This window comes from Pleurodeles waltl, chromosome 7, assembly GCF_031143425.1.
Source record: "Pleurodeles waltl isolate 20211129_DDA chromosome 7, aPleWal1.hap1.20221129, whole genome shotgun sequence".
Lineage (NCBI taxonomy): Eukaryota > Metazoa > Chordata > Amphibia > Caudata > Salamandridae > Pleurodeles > Pleurodeles waltl.
Window position 1 is genome coordinate 1,060,621,179 of NC_090446.1, and position 18,832 is coordinate 1,060,640,010.

The 18,832-nt window shown below is 43.0% G+C and overlaps 1 protein-coding gene across 2 annotated transcripts in view; it reads left to right on the top strand.

Moving 5' to 3' along the window:
• The window catches only part of CRLF3 (cytokine receptor like factor 3), a 267,848-nt gene that overhangs the window by 197,447 nt on the left and 51,569 nt on the right, over positions 1–18,832 (top strand). For both annotated transcript variants that reach the window (XM_069199994.1, XM_069199995.1), the window contains exons 4-5: positions 10,862–11,039; positions 16,123–16,345. In XM_069199994.1, the coding sequence (XP_069056095.1) occupies positions 10,862–11,039; positions 16,123–16,345 (401 nt within the window). The remainder of the gene's footprint in view (positions 1–10,861; positions 11,040–16,122; positions 16,346–18,832) is intronic.

Sequence of the window (18,832 nt, forward strand, 5' to 3'; positions counted from 1 at the left end):
GTTCGATTTTCTTAGTTCGGCTTTGCAGCCCTATCAGCCCGCCCGGCTGCTTAGATCTTCTTCTCTGCAGCTCATCTCTGTGCCTCGCTGCCATAGGGTGAGATGGGGAACAAAACCTTCTCAGTGGGATCAGCTAGACTCTGGAACACCCTCCCTCTTGCTATCAGGCAGGTAGAGTCATATTTTCATTTCAGAAAGCAATTGAAGACTTGGCTGTTCTCCCATTAGGGAGGATGTGACTAAGGTTGTGGCGACGGTTTCCTTTCTGTTTTGTATCCTTGTGACTCACCAGTTCTCCTCAGCGCTTCGATGCTACGTCCGGAACGCGCTGTACAAATACCTTACAATACAATACAATAAGTATGGCCTACAGTCAGACGATGTTCCACGTGATGTGGCACAGAGCGCACAGGATCCTTGCATTTAGTTTGGGCATATCCTCAGGTGTTGCAGTTCTGGGAAAAGGTGGCGAACGCACTATTCCTCATGATATCCGCACCACTAACGGTCACACCGCAGATAGCTTTGTTAGGATGTACTGAGGAAATGGCGGTGGGATATCGTAGATATGTAGATCTGAGTCTCCTACTAGCAAAAAGGAAAGTGGTGGGGAAGTGGGTGCGTGCCCAAATTCAAAGACTGGATGTACAATTCGATATATTGTAAGGACCATCTGGAGATTTATGCAGAGTTGTTCCCCCCCCCCCAGCTCATGACTTAGAGACATTTGGTGGCCGCTAAAATCATACCTGCTCCAACACCCGATTGACAAGCAGACTATAACCACTTAAGCGGGCAACCCTAATCCCATGTACGAAGCTGGAGGGAAATGTTGAATACAGCTACGTATTTGCAAATTGGTCGTTTAGGTTCGACTGAGAGGAAAAAGGGAGAAGGGACAAGCCAAGACCGGATAGGGAAGTGCATAGGGAAATATCGTCGATATGCTGATATTTGATGTAACTGTTGTGATAGTCAACTGTTGCATTAGTAATGAGACAATACATCAATGATTTGGACAATCATTTACTAACGTACTGTGCAAATAGGTTTGCAACAATGTATTGATATGGCATGTATGATGTTAAAACTTAAGTTTGCAATAAAATAATTTAAAAAAAGATAGTAAATAATTTAAAAGTGCTTTGTCGCTATTTGAGAACTTAGAAAATATGTCCTCATTTTAGTTTTTTAGAGTACTAACCATAATTTCTATGGAAATAAGACCCTCTCATTTTTATAATTTCTAAAGGAAATGCTTTAGTTATTACAGTTTTGATTACATCAAGATGATGTCAGGCATGGCACACTTTCATAATAAAATAGAATGTTAGAAATCTAGTTGTTCATTATAATACTGTGACGAGGCAGAAGTCAAGGGCCTGGACTCATATAATTCAGTGCAGGGAGGAGGGTGCATCCTACCCTGTATAACCACCCAAACCTGCATCACTTACAATGAGAAATGTTTTGACAAATTGAAAAAAAAAATATTGGACAAGTTGAAAGAGGGAAAACACCTTTCTGTATGTGCCTTAAATATTTGAAGATTAAAATAATTTAAACCTGAGAATTGACAACTGATATCCCTAGGCTGGAACCCTCAACCTTCTGTGTGAATATCTGATACCTTAACCACTAGGTTATAGGTGACTCCTTACTGTGCATTGTCCAGACATTTCTACCACATTTAAACCCAAAGATTTTGATGGCAAAAAGACTTAAATGTTCCATCACTAGCAATGTTTTACACTGTTTAGCAATTTTTAAATTTAAAAACACGAGTAAATCAACAGACATACTGTCATGAGATACCAGGAATTGAACCTTCAGCTCAGTGAGTGACAGTCCAACAGCTTTACCAGTAGACCAGATGTGACTCTGTTCTGCAGTGCAATCAAAAGTTAACTATAGAATTCCACCCAAACATCTTACTTGTGTGCCGCTTTAAAGTCATTTTATGGAGAGACCATCACAATAACAATCTTTCTCTCTCTGCAAATAGCAGCTCCCCACCTGTGGCAGCAATGTTTTCATCTCTTTCCCTCTGCTTTCAGGAAGCGGGAGCTTTGTAACAGCTCCCTCCTGCCGAAACCGGAGTGTTTGCTTTTGCTTGGCAGGAGCCATCAGCTCCTGCCAAGCAAAAGCAAACAGCTACCTCTCGAAGGTGGGCACCTCAGGAAGTAGCAGGAACCGGCCCTCGGGGTTAGCGGTCCCCAGGGCCATATATGGCTCCATGAGGGGAACGGTGTGCCCCCCCCCTCCTAGTTTTCAATTTGGTCCTGTGGGCATGTTGGTCCCAGGGACCGGGGGTCCACAATGGACCTCATTCTTAAATGTATTTGTAGCCCCAGGGAGATGGTGGTCCCCAGGGCTCTCAGGAGGCCCCATGCACCCCTCTCCTTTTTTTCACCGAAATGCCCCCAGGACCTGGCCTACTCAGGGGCACAAAACACAGACATGCTGGAGACCAAATAAAAACAAAAAATATCAGTGAAATTTGTAGATTCACCATGGATTTCGCAGTGATAATAAATAAATGCTTTTAACCTGGGAGGGGGGGGGGGGAATGGGGAGGGTTCCCAGGGGACCCCTGCACCAAAGCTAAGGGGTTAGGGTAAACGTACCCTGCCCCCTTTTCTTTCTCTTTTATGTTTTCTTTTTGAGACATGGCTGATGTCTCAAATGGCTGCGAACACTTCCTGGTTGAAGTGTTGGCAGCCAATCAGATATCTGCACAAGATCAGGAGTATTCGCAAAGCCTTCATGCCTCTAGAGATTCAAATTTGTTTTTCATTTAATATTTTAAAAAACTACTCATTGGATTTACACCGAATAACAAAAAGCACTCTCTCTGGGTCAATAGTTACCTTCCTGACAAATTTGGTGTAATTCCGTCCAGCAGTTCAGGCTGTAGTCGTGTTCAGAATGCCTATGGAAATTAAAATGGGAAACACACTTTTTTTGATCTCCCATGTTTTCTCGGTCCCCACTTGACAGATCATCTCAAAACTTAATATGCACAGCAAGACCCTTGGGCACAGTTTTTTTGGAAAATTTCCTCAAGGTTGGTCAAACTTCACCAAAGATAAAGCCAAGTAAAAAAAAAAGAATTCAATGGAACTAGGTCCTAACTATAACTACCTACTGGCAAATGTCAGTATGTAATTTAAATGTGTGTGTGTGTGTGTGTGTGTGTGTATATATATATAGTAACTATAGTAACCTCTGTTTTTTTAATTGAATATATATATATATATATATATATATATATATATATATTCAATTAAAAAAACATCATCTTGATGTATATATGTGTATGATGTGTGTATATATATATATATATATATATATATATATATATATATATATATTCAATTAAAAAAACAGAGGTTACTATAGTTATGCTCACATTTTAAACGTACAAAACCCTAGACATTCACCTGCTATAGTTAGTTATTTCAAATAACTATAACTTGCGGTCTAAGGTAACTATATCTCGCGCCCTTGCCATGCACAGTTTTTTTCTTTAATAATTTGACTTCTAATGTTTCATTGATATTTTTATTGATGTTATAAGCGTTGTCATGACTGCCGTAATATCTGGGATAATTAGCAGTGCATGCCGAGGGCGTGAGTTATAGCAGTTGTTTCTTCAGTTTCCCTGCCCATGGGAAGGAAAACAGAGGAAACCTCCCTCACTGCGAGCAGAGTGTTTGCTCTGACTTGGCGGCAGCTGTCAAAGCTGACACCAAGTCAGAGCAAATAGCGATGTTCTCGGTCAGGCACCCCGGGACGTAGCAGGTGCCGGCCCTGGGGCAGTGTCAGTCCTCGGGGCCAACAAGGAATTAGCCCTGGGGAGGGGGTGATCCCTAGGGAGGGGGGTCCAAAACGGCCCCCCTTCATTCTTTTATTAAAGCCCCGGAGTGGTGGTAGTCCCTGGGGTTACAGGAGGGCCGGGCGGCCCCCTACATCACATTAAGTTTAAGCTCCAGGGAGGTGGTGGTCCCCGGTGCATTGGGGGCCACATGCCCCCGCACATATTTCATCAATCACCCTGGGGAAGTGGTGGTCCCCGGGGCTGTGTGGGAGGTTGTCGGGCCGCCCTCACACAAATAAAACATTTTGCCCCAGGGAAGTGGTGGTCCCCATGGTGCGGGGGCCATGCGGCTCCCTCGCACATATTTTATCTATCACCCCAGTGAGGTGGTGGTCCCTGGGGCTAATTTAAGCCTCCTTCCTGAATACCCCTAGGACCTGGCCCACTTGGGAGTCACATAAAACAAATGGGTGGGAGACCACTTTTAAAATATATATATATATATATATATCTCAGGAAAATCTGTAGATCTGTGGGTTTGTCATAGATTTGATTTTTAAAGAAATGCTTTTTTAGCACTCGTGGGATCCCTCTGGCACATCAGCACCAGAGCTTAGGGGTCAGGTGACTCTACCCTGGCCCCTTTTTTAGTTTTGTAAAAATAATTCTAGGACACAGGTGAAGCAGAGTCCCATGATTACTGCCAACACTTGTGAAGTGTTGGCAGCCAATCAGCACTGGGACAGTTGGATCTGCGGAGGACCCGCCTCCCTATATATCTATATTTTGCCTTGAATATCTCTAAACCTACTGGATGGATTTTTACCAAATCACAAAATGCATGCTTTTGAGGCCAAGATCTGGCTTTCTGACAAATTTGGTGTAATTCAGTTCAGCGGTATGAGCTTTAACCATGTTCAAAAATTTAAAAAATCCTATTGACATAGAATGGGGAAAAAGTGTTTTGTGACCCCCCCCGGCCCCCAGTTGACAGATCTCCCTGAAACTGCAGCTCAATTGACCAAAGTATAAGTTTTGAAAATTTTGTGACGATTCATCAAACAGTGCCAAAGTTATTGGCAAAACAAAAATGCTCTGTCTGTGGTAAAAATGGTCCTAACTACAACTACCTAGTGGTGACCGGCCACGAGGTAATATATGTGTGTGTGTGTGTGTGTATGTGTATATATGTAATATATATATATATGTGTGCGTGTGTGTGTGTGTGTGTGTGTGTGTGTATATATAAATATATATTTATATGCTCACTCATCTGGATGGTGGTATTGCCCTACCCCATGGCCTTCCGACTCCAAGAAATTCAAATTTTATTCACAAGTGTCATTGTGACACGTTTTGGCTTAACAACAAAGTTCAGTGTGCTCTGGGGGTATTGTAGTTACTCTGTTGATGTCAAATTGTACAAAAGGCATGGCATTGAAAAGAATGCGCCAAGATTGTGTCAAGAATACAATCTTGCAAAAAGAACAGATGATGGACGGAATGCTGAACAATCCAAACATTCACCCCTGTCACTAAGGTGTGGGTTTAATCTATCATTTTTTTGCTCACCACACCACCCCAGTTTGGACCCAGCCATATGCAAATCAGTCTTGACCCTGTTCCTCATGAGAACAGTCCAGCCCGAACTACCAAACCTGGACCTGAAACAAGAATCCTACGACCGGTTTCAGGGTATCACCCTTCATCAGCTAGGCTAGCTTAAATCCAGTGGTGCAGTGAGCACGGGACCCACGTCTGGGCACACCCTTCCCACTTGGGGTGACAAATGCAAAAAGAACAGATGATGGACGAAATGCTGAACAATGCAAACATTCACTCCCAGTCACAAAGATCTGGGTTTAATCCATCGTTTTTTTGCTCACCACACCACCCCAGTTAGGACCCAGCCATATGCAAATCAGTCTTGATCTTGGTCCTCACGGAAACAGTCCAGCCTGAACTGCCAAGACTGGTCCTCCCTAGAGCAGGGTCAAGACTGATTTGCATATGGCTGTGTCCAAACTGGAATGGCATGGCAAGCAAAAAAACTGATGGATTAAACCCAGATCTGTGACTGGGGGGTGAATGTTTGATTTGCTCTGCATTCCGTCCATCATCTGTTGTTTTTAAGAATATAATCTTGACACTATCTTGGCTGCTGCTATATATAGTGTGGGGAAAAAGGTGTGTACCCCTCATTTATTAACTCTAGACAGCTGGTGTTTGAACTCTAGAATACTTTAGGCCTGTTAATCAGATTACAACAATGTGTGCTTCATGCCACAAAATGAAAAATATCTTGCTAAAAAGATTGCATTTTGATAAGTCAACCGTAACTGTGTGCAAAGGTTTACATCTAAAACATAGTTTGTATTTAAAATCCGATTATTTTGTGCAGGTTGTAGAGTATTTTGAAAGTGCAATTTCTACAAAACACCCTAATTTTCTAGTGCCTGTTTTAAAAATACTGCAAACCTCACATTTTCATAGGATTGTCAATTCAATATGACAATATCAGTGGAAATGCGCCTTTTTATTTTGATTATCTACATCATTTGTTCATGTTTCTAAATTTATAATAATGCCTGCCTGAAGCTTAGCAGCAGTGTATATTGAAGGGCTGTTCACATTCCCCTCCCTGTAACTCACACAGCATGGTCCGTTTTCAAACCTATTACGCTTTCGCACTTTGGTACCAACTGCGTGGCAAGACCTCCCAAATGCCTCTTGAAGGATGGGAATCATATTTCCCATACACCAAGGTCCCATTTCTCTGGTAAAGATCAAAGTACAGCCTGAAATGGCTCCTTTACAGTGTGGCGGATAAGATGCCCCAACGCTGGTCATGTTTCACCAGAAATGCTGCTCCCCACCTGTTTCACAGGTGGGGCAGCCTTTGGTTTTGCAGCAGTGTAGGTTCTTTCCACATCGCTTGCATGAAATAAGCTAAGGCCGCCAGCCTGAGACAAAGGGCCACCACCTTTAGAGCATCAAGAAGTCTCCTGTGTTTCTCACAAAGCATATCTTTGAAACTAGAATGGAGCTACTTCGCCCAAAATATTAGGAAGGGTTCTTGACTGCTTGTCTGCCATAGAGTTCAGTGTCAGTAAATACTGTCCATTAGTCCCTTAGTCCACTCTGGAGTTCCACATAGAAGGAACAAAAACTATAGAAATGGGACTGACCTGCATACAGCCAGTGGATTACTTGAATATGTTCCGTACAGCTAGTGGATTACTTGAATATGTTCATTGGGTGTAAGAAACATTGGTTAACAGCTGGGGTATCCTGGGAACCTCCTAGAATAGAGTCAAGGTTACTATAAGAATATTTCAGACAAACGTCTGAGTAGAATCCGCACCAGAGCACAGTTGTGGCCAGTGATATTTTCAGAAATCACTTAGTGGACAGAACCATGAAAATAATGAGCTCCTAATGCTGTTTTTAGGTCGAGTCTAGACAGCGCACATGCGCTGTCTGCAAGACCTGTTAGAATGGAGTAAAGAACTTTGATCCCACCTGTCACTTACCATAGATTGAAGGTAGTGTGACTCTTGTTTTTCTGTTTTTTCAGCAAACTATTTTTTTGTTTCCTGCCTCTAGGCCACTTTCAAGTTTTATACAGCAGGACTGTCCTCTGTACAGAACTTGTTCTCCTTTCCTTTCCAGACTCTCACCACCCCTTTTCTTTCTTGCCCCTTCTCCCTCCCTACATGGCAAGCAAAGTCCAGTTAGGAATTTACAACGCTAATAGTTCTAACTCGAGCAAATGCGAGACCCGTTCTATTGCAAATGTTTGTTTAGGTATGCTGGCTGTTGGAATAAACACTGCCACGCGTGTAGATGCTAAGAAGATCTGGAACAATGCAGTTTTGCAAACAAGCAAGAGCACACATTGACAGGAGGAACCGGTTATAGACAAGGTGACTGCAGCACTTGAGTCTACAGTGAGAAGGGAGAATGAACAGCAGGAGACACTGGAAACAGTTGTGTGAGGTTAGCCAAGAAGTATAAGGGGACGTGGATAAAACACAGAAGGCATAGAAAGCAGGAACTTGTGGATCAAAGGAAGACCATCATTAGAGGGAAGCCCCGACTAGATGATCGAGAATTACTAGATGCAGTATCCAGGAAACAGTAAAGTAAAACTGTGCAAATGCTTGGACTAATGAGTTTGTTCTGAGAGTGCTAGTTTGAACCAATATTGTTGCCATGTTCTCTGCCACACCCTTAATACTAGCCCCGTCGATTCTGTTCTGCACTGTGGGTCCATGATACAATGTTGTGATCTGCAGTACTGGAGCAGTGGTTTGTTTTCTGACACTGCCTGAGTTTCAGGGAGAGGTATCTCCAGCTTTGGGCTTTAATCACAAGAAACAGAATCATCATCCAAGTTTAGTGGCCCCCAAGACAACAGGTGTTCAGGATCAGAAAACCTTCTTGTCTTCTTGCCCTGTCTCTCTTCTGAAGCTGGAGGGTGCAGAACGTCTGAGAGTAAGAGGTAGCTGCTTCCACCTAGCTGAGAACAAATGGATCAGTTGTTACTGGAAATTTCTTCAGCTTGCCCATGTGAAAGGTTTCTCATGAGGGGTAAAGAAGACCCTCTGGCCCAGGAGAGTTGGAGTTTCAGTAGAGAAATTACAGGAATCACTGTGCATCTCAGCTGGTGCTTAAGAAAGCCTCCCTGTTCAGTGTCCAAAAAGTGCTTCCTGAAAATTTTGGAGTACCAGGAAAGAAATCATGGGGCTTTTTTCAGAAATGTTGAGAGTTAAAAATGTCTCACCTCTGAAGAAGTGGGACAGAATGTCTAGCCTCTCAGACACATGTCTTCCCCGGCTACATTTCAGAAGTAAGTCATGTTCTTAAGTAAAATGGAGTAAATTGCCTAGTGGACCCCTGGCCAGCAGTAACTTTGAGCCACAACTTGCTACAGATCTTTGACCTCCAGAAAATATTTAAATCTAATGATAACCTAACGGCACTTTATTACAGATTGTTGTAAAGGGTACTGAGGTCTTGGTCCCTTATTAATACTGCATTTTGACTTCACACTGTTTCCTATGAGAGAATTCTTGTTTTTGCAATATCTCCTGATCCCTACATCTACATTCCTTTGTTTATAAGATATTTTAAATAATGTATTTGTTTAATGTTATAATGTTTTAGCGTTGTTGCATATGTACCACATGTATGTTTCTCTGAGAAAGACCTTGGTGCTTGGCCCGAATATGTTAATCCAGCCAGGAATTTATAACATAAAACACTTGCATGCTTGTTGGATTCTTTATGTTTGATAGTAGAAGTAAAAATACAAGATCCAGAACGCAAAGTGAATTTACTGAAAAGGCAGGGCTGGCTCAAGATCTCAAGGTAGTACAACTGATACAGGAATACATCGCTGCTATATGTATCACTTGTAATAAGAGTACTAAAACAATATTATATTTAAAGCACTGTGGATAAAAGTGCTTCATTGAAATAGTAAAAGCATAATAAGTAAATCTGTCCACCAGAGTGTTTTTACCTAGAATGAATCAAAGCGCAACAAAGAGTCTTGCTTAATCTGCTTGCAGTTCTTAACAATTTGCTACATGTCTAAAGTTAGTGACTTTAAAGTTTCTTGCTTTTATTCTGGCCAAAACACGCAATGAAAGTTTGAACACAGCTTTTCAAGTCAACCGAGTAATTACATATGTAGATGGTCACTGCTCTAACAGTTCACTTCTCAGAAAGATATCTAAAGTCCCCATTTTTCAGTCAAGAGGCCTTGACCTAGTGCTCAGTGACACTATTACTAATATCTACTCAAGATTGAAAAAGAATAACTGCATAGAATTGGTATGTTAGTGCAAGGGACTGCCAACAGACAGTGGTCCTCAGTGGCATTTTATCAACTAAATAATGTGGGCCTGGTTCTTAGACCCATTTAACTTCCATGTTCAGGATTTGTAAGGCTATCCAGGTATTAATTAGTAGCCAATCAGTACTGAGATCGAGATTTGGTACTTGATGTCATTTTCTTTTCTATGCTTGAAGATTCAGCATTCTGGATTCCCCGTAACTATGCGACTTCAACTCAATGAATCCCCTATTGATGGTGTTGGCCAGTGTGGGCTTAATCATTGCCCCGCCTCAACCTTATAGGAATCCAAGGTTGGTAAAAGAAGTACTCTGTGAAGCTGGCATCACTTAAACCAGCAGTGCCAGATCACTGTTCATTTTTAGGCTCTGGTAGGAGTTCCAGACGGTTCTTGAGTCTTATTCTAAGGTTTGTAGGAACACCAAAAAGTTGGATGTGCCACTCAAAATCCAGAAGCTAGGAGTAGATCTCTTTGGATTTAGATGTGTTGAGCTTCACTCCAGTGGCCCCTGTCCACTCAGATGCTTTACCAAGTTTTGACAAAAACTTCCTGAAATCATCAACTGTAAACTCCCTGCTCCTCCGGTACACTGATTAATCCAATTACTGTTAGCTTAGAGTGGACATTTATGTCTTGACGTCTTAGTAAATTGAGAAAATGACTACTGTAAACGTGGAACCATGGGGCAGCAGAGGCTTAAGTTGATACATAAGTCTGGAAAAAAGAGTTTAGTGTGCCCTTCTGTGTTTGTCTCTTCACATCTCTGGATGTTTGATGGAACTTGTCCTTAGAAGCAGTGGATCTTCTTAGAAGCAATAGAGTGCTTCTCATGGAGGTAGCCCCAAGATTAGCCATCATATGGTTGGTACCCTTCTTTAATGGTGCCAACGAGAACTAATAGTGGAATCAGTTGATACCAAGATATATTTTGATTGGTTTCCATTGATTTGAGTATTCTGACCTGCTGTGTTTTTCCCGTCCCCTTCGGGACAATCTCAAAAACATTTGGGTTGTTCAGCAAGTGCTCTATTTGACATCACAGTTATGGATTTTTTTTTCCAGTATATTCTACGTTCACTTGCATAAATGTGAAATCCTTAAATCTTAAGCATAAAGTTTACTCTGGCCCATATGTGTCATGTCTGATGAAGTATATTTCTATACATTTTGCCTGTAGTTTGCCAGAGGTGCCCTCCTTAGTGGAAGTGCCTTGTTTATCGGCCCAGCTGGATGACTCGCTCCTATCCCTAGTGAAAAATCAAATTTACAACCATGGTACGGTGGCCTCACGCCCACCAGTGCAGATTGCAGAGCTCATTGAGCGACCAGGAGGAATCCTTGTGCGATGGTGTAAGGTAAATACATTTTCACTTTATGATTTACAACCATTTGCTTTTCTGCAACAAATATGCCATACTATGACAGAACCTTGTGTTTTTCTCTTAAAGTAACAATTTTCTCCTCTTTTAGTGAGATTAGCAAAATTTAAAGGTTTGTAAAAAATGAGTTTCACCTGCCTGTTTGATTGATTTCACCTATTTTATGTTTAGTCTACAGTTTGACCAAGATTAATGGAAATGTCCACCAACTTAATGCCTAAAGAGGTTGAAATGTTTCAGTTCGACCTCTAACATTTAAGCAGACTTGTAAAATAAATCTGTGGCTTTGTGATAATGAATCCACGCATTGAAAAAAACTTTAACAATGGCAGCCAAGAAACAGCGACTTTGCTGTGAGAATCAGCTTCATGTTGACACAAGTCATTGTAAAGTGGATTAAATAAACATAATACTATTTTGTTCTTTGGCAGCACAGCTAACAAAGGAAAAATGTAAATTGAATAGATGTGCTCATGGCAACTCATTGGCCATTATGCAATCTAATGGTAATAGCATAAAATAGAGCTGTGCAGCATTTGGCCATGAGGACCAGAGCTGTGTCAGTTTTTCTGGATAACCCCTGGCTATGAAAAGGATCCATATTTTGATTCATTCCCTCTAAATCTATCTCATACAGATATTTTGAAAAACCGTCATGATGATTCAGATTCTTGTGGACAACGTCGTTTAAACCAATATGTTTTAAACCATGCTTACATTTCTATAACACTTAAGCGGTCAGAGTGTTGATAAACATTTTGTTGGTGATGGTTTCTTGCTTGTGGCAAACATATACATGCCTTACTGTCCAGTGATACTAGCATCTTTCCAGAAGTACACAAATAACCCCCAATACTGGGGCACTACTGAGCGTGCTGTGGCTTTTCTTTCCACACAATGACTATGTTTAAATCCCAGAGCTGGAGCTCCTCTCCTTACTGCTGGGACAATGCTCACACTGTGAGTGTGACTGGCACCTCTTTCCCAGCTGCTGAATCTATTGGCGTAGTCAATGCTCATTCTCTTTAATCGTGGGGGAAAAATTATAATTATTCCCTTTTTATTGATCTATGGTAGATAGATGATAGTAGAATTTAGTAACTATTAATTTGTCTGTATTGTTCTGGTCAAGTGTTTCCTGGGCAATTTACATTGGCATTTACTCGTTTAAAGGACTAACTAATAGCTAGTTGTTCTTTGCATGCATTGTTCTTTGTGTCCAGGGGTTTAGTAATAGGAAAAGCAAACAGGCACAGAGGGTCGAGCCTGCGAGAGCATGTGCTAGCGCATGGGTTTCTCTTGTTAACCAAAACAAAGGGCTTAGAGGCCGCCGGTTGCTTACCATTTGCTGGCTTGCGTGGCACTCTTTGAAGCCTTATAATTTGCCACTTCAGGCCAAGTATCATTTCCATTCCTGTATGTGGAGCAGAGGCCAAGTACTAATTGATTCAACTTAATCAGTGTCCGTCTGCTGTTTGCAACCTGATAGACATACTTCTTTTTAACTTCTAGGGCCCTGCAAACAGAAGGCGCGTGACTGGCAAAAACATGTCCAACAGTACAAACAAAATTGCAAAGTTTAATTTTCTACAGTTAACTCTTTTATTTTATTTTGCCAAGCCTTCTTTTCTCACTTTGCACTCATGTTTTGTTTTTGCTTGTGGCACTGTTCTCAGAAAATGACGATTATCTTGTTCTAAATATTGCAAAGCAACTGTTTCTTTCTATATGTAATTTTGGAAATTATGCTTTAATATGTAATTATGCAGTACACCCCAATCCCCGCACTCCAATCCATGCCAATCCACGCCACTTCACCCCACACCAGTCCACCCCACACAATCCACTTGACCCAAGACAAATCCAATCCACCCAACTTCAATCCTTCGTTCCAAACCACTCACCCAGGACAATCTGACTTATTCCAATCCCAATCTGCCCCACCTCAATCTGCCCCATGCCTGTCCAAAACAATCTGCCCCATGCCTGTCCAAAACAATCTGCCCCATGCCTGTCCAAAACAATCTGCCCCACTCCAATCTAAAACAATCATCCCCATTGAAATCTAAAACAATCTGCCCCACTACAATGTGCTTCACTTCAATCCAAAACAATCTGCCCCACTGCAGTCCAAAACAATCTGTCCCATTCCAGTCCAAAACATTCTGTCCCACTCCAATCCAAAGCAGTCTGCCCACTCCAGTCTGTTTTACTCCAATCCAAAACAATCTGCCCCACTCCCATCTAAAACAATCTGCCCCTTTCCAGTCTAAAACAACCTGCCCCACTCCAATCCAAAACAATCTGCCCCACTCCAGTCTGCCCCACTCCAATCTGATCCATTCCGATCCAAAACAATGTGTCCCACTCTAATCTGCCCCACTCCAATCGCAAACAATCTGCCCCACTCCAGTCTAACAAAATCTGCCCCACGCCCATCCAAATCAATCTACTCCACTCAGATCTAAGACAATAAGCCCCACTCTAATCTGCCCCCCTCCAATCTAAAAACATCTGCCTAAATCCACTCCAGTCTGCCCCACTCAATCCAAAACAATCTGCCCTACTCCAGCCTGCCCCACTCCAATCCAAATCTATCTTCTCCACTCCCTTCCAAAACAATATGCCCCACCACAATCTGCCCTACTCGAACCCAAAAAAATCTGTCCCACTCCAATCTGCACCACTTCAATTTGTCCCACTTCAATCCAGAATGATCTGCCCCACTCCAATTTGACCCATTCTAATCTGCCCCATTCCAATCCAGAACAGTCTGTCCCACTTCAGTCCATCCCACTCCAGTCTGTCACACTCCAATCCAAAAGAATCCGCCCCACCTCAATCTGCCCTACTTCAGTCCAAAACAATCTGTCCAACTCACATCCATTCCACACAGACCCACTCAAATCCAAAACATTCTGCCCCACTCCAGTCTGCCCCTCACCAATCTACCCCACTCAAATCTGACCCAGTCCACTCCACTCCGCCCACTCCACTCCAAAACAGCCTGCCGCAGTCCGCCCCATTTGAATCCACCCCACTCCACTCCAATCTAGTCCAGGACAATCCACTAGACTCCAATCCAAAACAGTCTGACCAATCCAGTCCAAAACAGTTTGCCCACTCCAACCTGCCCCACTCCAATCCAAAACTAATCCACCTCATTCCAATCTGCCCCTCTCCAATCCAAAACAATGTGCCCCACTCCAGTTCAATCTAGTCCACACCACTCCAATCCACCCTACTCCATTTCAACCTAATCCACCCCACTCCACTCAATACCACCCCATTCCAGTCCATTCCACTGTAATCCAATCTAGCCTACCCCCTCCAAACCACCCTGATCCAATCCACCTCATCCCATTTCAATCCACCCCACTACAGTTCACCCCACTCCACCCAATTCATCCCACTCTACCCCCAAGCCAAATTCACCCACTCTACTCCAATCCAATCCACCAGACTACCTCAATTCACTCCACTCTGTTTCACCCCACTCCAGTCCAGGACACTCTGCCACTAAACAGTACTCCACAACACTCTACTCCCCCTACTCCACTTGACAACACTGTACTCCAACAAATCCACTCTAAAACACTACTCACCCACTCCACTCTATGACGCTCCACACCACTAACATTTAGCCATGCAGGAAAGCAGCCACACTGGTATACAACATGGCAAAACCACATTGCAAAACCAGTAGCTCTTGTATAGGCGAGACCTATTGGATTTGCCCTTGCTTGTTTTACTTGTGTAAAGTGAAACGTTATTGGTGCAGTGCTAAGCAGTGCAATAGTTTGGGCTTATAGAAACAGAGCAACCAAAACGCCATATAAGGATTTTGAGTGGCAGTGTATCACACCCTTTCTGTGGAAGGTGATGGTAGAATGTATTCCTAAGAAGTAGCAAAACAGGATTTTTCATTGTTGTTGGGAGTATTCTTAAGTGGATAAAAGTACATTCTAATTTTAAACAAAGTGTTTTTATTTTATGTAGACTGTTTGGGTTTTTATTCTAGCTGGTAATTGTTGTAAATGAACTAATACATTCGTCACGTTAAAGTCATCCCTCTCGGACAGCGGCTGTATTATGGTTCTATGTTGATGATGTCACTGATCTGGACATATCAGCAGGGCACCGAGAGGGGATGCTTCGGTAGCCTCCTGTGTGCCTGATGCTCCCTCTTGAGTTCTGCTGGGGGTAAGTGCCTAATTACAGATAGTAAAATAGGCCAGAATGCCACTCGTTCGGGTAGGCTGCTTACAGTAGCATCAGGTTTATTAAGGATGCATTAATTGCTGTTAGTTTTCAGAGAGAATTAAACAATTATTAACTTTAGGCATTCTAATAAAATGCACTGGTCTAGATAGCTGAATGTTTATGTTGTAAGTGGTTAGTCGTCATGCTAAAACTATAAAATGAGTTTGGACTATAAATGTGGGTGACTTCAGTAGAGTGAAAGATGCACCTGCTAGTGTTTTCTCCTTCCACATTTAGACAGCGCAAACATTCCCTGAGCTGCATAGGAAAGCCTGACCCGAGGTTGGTTTGGAAATTGTCCACAACTCCTTCCACAAAGGGAACACCAGATACTGCATCATCAACCTCTGCACTATGCGACCAGCACAAGCTGAGAGAGTGCATGACCTTCTTGATTAACTAAGTCGCCTCGCCTTCCTTCACATGCTCCCTACAAATAGAGGATGGGAAGAGAAGGACCTGTACCAAGGAAGTGCCATGTGGATGGAGATGGTTCCCAGATCCTGATAGACAGTATACAAACGTGTGAATTATTAATATTGGATGAAAGCAAGTTGTTTTTGTGGACAATGGTATATGATGTTAACTAATGCAGCTATCTTCCTCCTTCTCTGACCTTGCATTGTGGAGGTAGGAGGTAAAGCATGCTGTTCATGCTTGCCCTACTACTGCCATTATGACGCACTAGGATTGCCTTAGTGGCTTTAAAGCTAAAGTACTCCTAAGCTAAAATTGAAAACTGTTGTAACGCGTGTTAGGCATCCAGACCATAATACATTCTTTCACATCTTTATAGGTGGATGACGATTTTATTGCACAGGATTACCGTCTTCAGTATCGCAAAAGTGTTTCAAATCATTTTGAAGATGTGTACGTGGGCAGTGAAACCGAATTCATTGTACTACACATCGACCCTAATGTGGATTATCAGTTCCGCGTGTGTGCGCGAGGAGATGGGCGCCAGGAATGGAGCCCATGGAGTATTTCCCAGCTTGGCCACACGTCACTCGTCCCTCATGGTGAGTTTCTAAAGCTTTATATCCTCTACTATGTGTTTTCATAGTGATCAGTGTTTGATACCTACCTCTCTCTTGGTGCTGCACACATATCGTTAGCAACACTTGGGGCCTCATTATGAACATGGCGGTCCAGACCGCCATGCCGGCGGGGGCGGAAATTACCGCCACCGGCATGGCGGTCTGGACCGCCATATAAATAACAAGGGAAGACTGCCACAGGCGGCCCTCCGCCACCACCAGGCTTCAGCCGACAGGCAGCCTGATGATGGCGGATTCCTCTATCCGGAGGGTAGCGCTGCTTGCTGCCCTCCAGATAGAGAACCCTTGTTCATCCAGCCTTTCTCTGGTGGTTTTCCCTGCCAGGGAAAGGCTGGCAGAAGGTGTTCTCCAGGGCCCCCTCGGGGGCCCCTGCACTGGCCATGCACCTGGCACTTGGCATGGGCAGTGCAGGGGCCCCCGTGCAGTGCCCCGTCGCGCAGGTCACTGCCGATCTACACAGCCGCATTGACGACGGCTCCACAATGTCCCGGCCCTGCATTTTGCTTGACCGGCGGGCGGAAACACTGTTTCTGGACGCCGGCCCAGCAGACTGTCTATTATACGGCCGGAGGGGTCTCAAGGGGGCTGGCGGTCTGTGAAAAGACCGCCACCATGAACACGGCGGGGTTTCCCGCCATGTTCAGAATGGCTCCCTTGGTCTGTGATAGATATATGTTGTGCCAGGAGGGAGGCATGCAGATCACCTTTAAGCTTTATATTCATTATCTATAGAATTCCTTCCCTGTTTGCAGCCTTTACTGGCCCTTTGAGGAATTAATGGTCCATATAATGCTGGCTCACGATATCCAGGACTTCCATGTGAGAGCTTGGAGTGCTGAAATGCCATGAGTACCCCTCTTTGCTTGGGAAGCACATAGGCGAGCTTTTGTGCTTTCACAACCCCTCAGGAATGAAGTCCATGCCACAAGTCATGTGGTACTGGTGCAGCTCTTTGCAGCCCACAAAAGCCTTCCTGTCATTAGGAGATCCCCCTGCTTGGAAAGAAGAGGTGGAGGAGGAATCAAACAGAGTGCTGAAGCTTGTCTGCAAAGCCGAGTAGTAAAGTTGTAGCTGTCTTCAAGCGCCCACAGCGACTCACTGTGCCAGGGGTGCATGGGGTTGCAATAATGCCCTGGTGCAGAATAAGTTGAAGTTCCACAGACACACAGTCATTAGACAGTGCAAATACATGATTGAAATCTCACCCAGTGTTATCAGCAAATACTAAGACTATGAGAAACACGCCTTAACTTGCTCGTGAAGAAAAGGGGAAGAGCAGGCTGGCAGTGTCGATGGATTCACTACCTGATGTTGGATATATACTGCTAAGAATGGAAATTTCCCTTGTTTGGAAATAATCTTGATTTCGGACTTTCTTCTACTCTGCTCTCTAAAGAAAAGCGCTACATAATATAAATGCAGTCGTTCACAAAAAAAGTTATTAAAAATGTGTGACTTCCTTCATTGAAAAACAGGCGTCAGAGGGCCATATGTCTTATAATACATGCAGGACATTTTTTGAAGCAGGTTTACCAAATCACTGACTTTGATATGTTTCCTATAATAGCATGACTGGCTTACTGAAATATTTTAATGATCAGAAGTAAATTTTATTGGTACATTTGATCTTTTACTAAAGTCCCACCATAGCATTTTAGCGTAGTGTTCTAGGGGTCATGTAATGTGATTACGCGATACAGTGAGATTCCCGCTACTAAGCTGTGCTCGCAGAGCTCTCGCGTTGTTTCATGTAAGGCGTTAGTAGTGTAGCCAGGCTCGGTATGACCTTCACATTCTGGCGCTTGGAGTTTTGCTTTCCCAATAGAAAGGCAGGCCTAAACCACAGGATAAAAAAGCAGAACTAAGTGAGCTACTCTCTTCTCACATGAAACTAGCTGAGAGCTCTGTGATTGTAATACTTGTTAAAATGTTCACCATTCCCCTTTGAACTCAAAGTCATATCCTTGTCTCTGTATGGTATTTATTTATTTAGCTTTTTATCAAGTGTGCCTCCCTAATGAAAAAGGTGTCGGCGTGCTATATATAGTAACAACAAATGAGATGAAGAGCATTTCTTGGAAATAATCATCACATAATATCAAGTGGAGGAACTGATTATAAACATTATCACCATCAAGGTTCGGACATAAAGCTTGTGTCGAACATTACAGCTACTAAACTATCTACAGCAAAACATGAGGGGCTAAGAACAGTGCATATACCAGCAGGTCTGAGAGGACAAGGAAGCTATGGAAAGCATAATAAAGCGGGTGAGGTCATTTAAACGTGAAAAGAATAAACTAGGACAGTGCAGAATGAGAGAAGAGTTATAGAAAAAGTCGAGAAGAAAAGTAGTGGGTGGTGGGGGGAGAGAAAGAAACATTAAGGAATGAATAAAGAGTTTAGCAATATATTGGATGCTGAAATTAGTTTAGGTAAAATAATTTT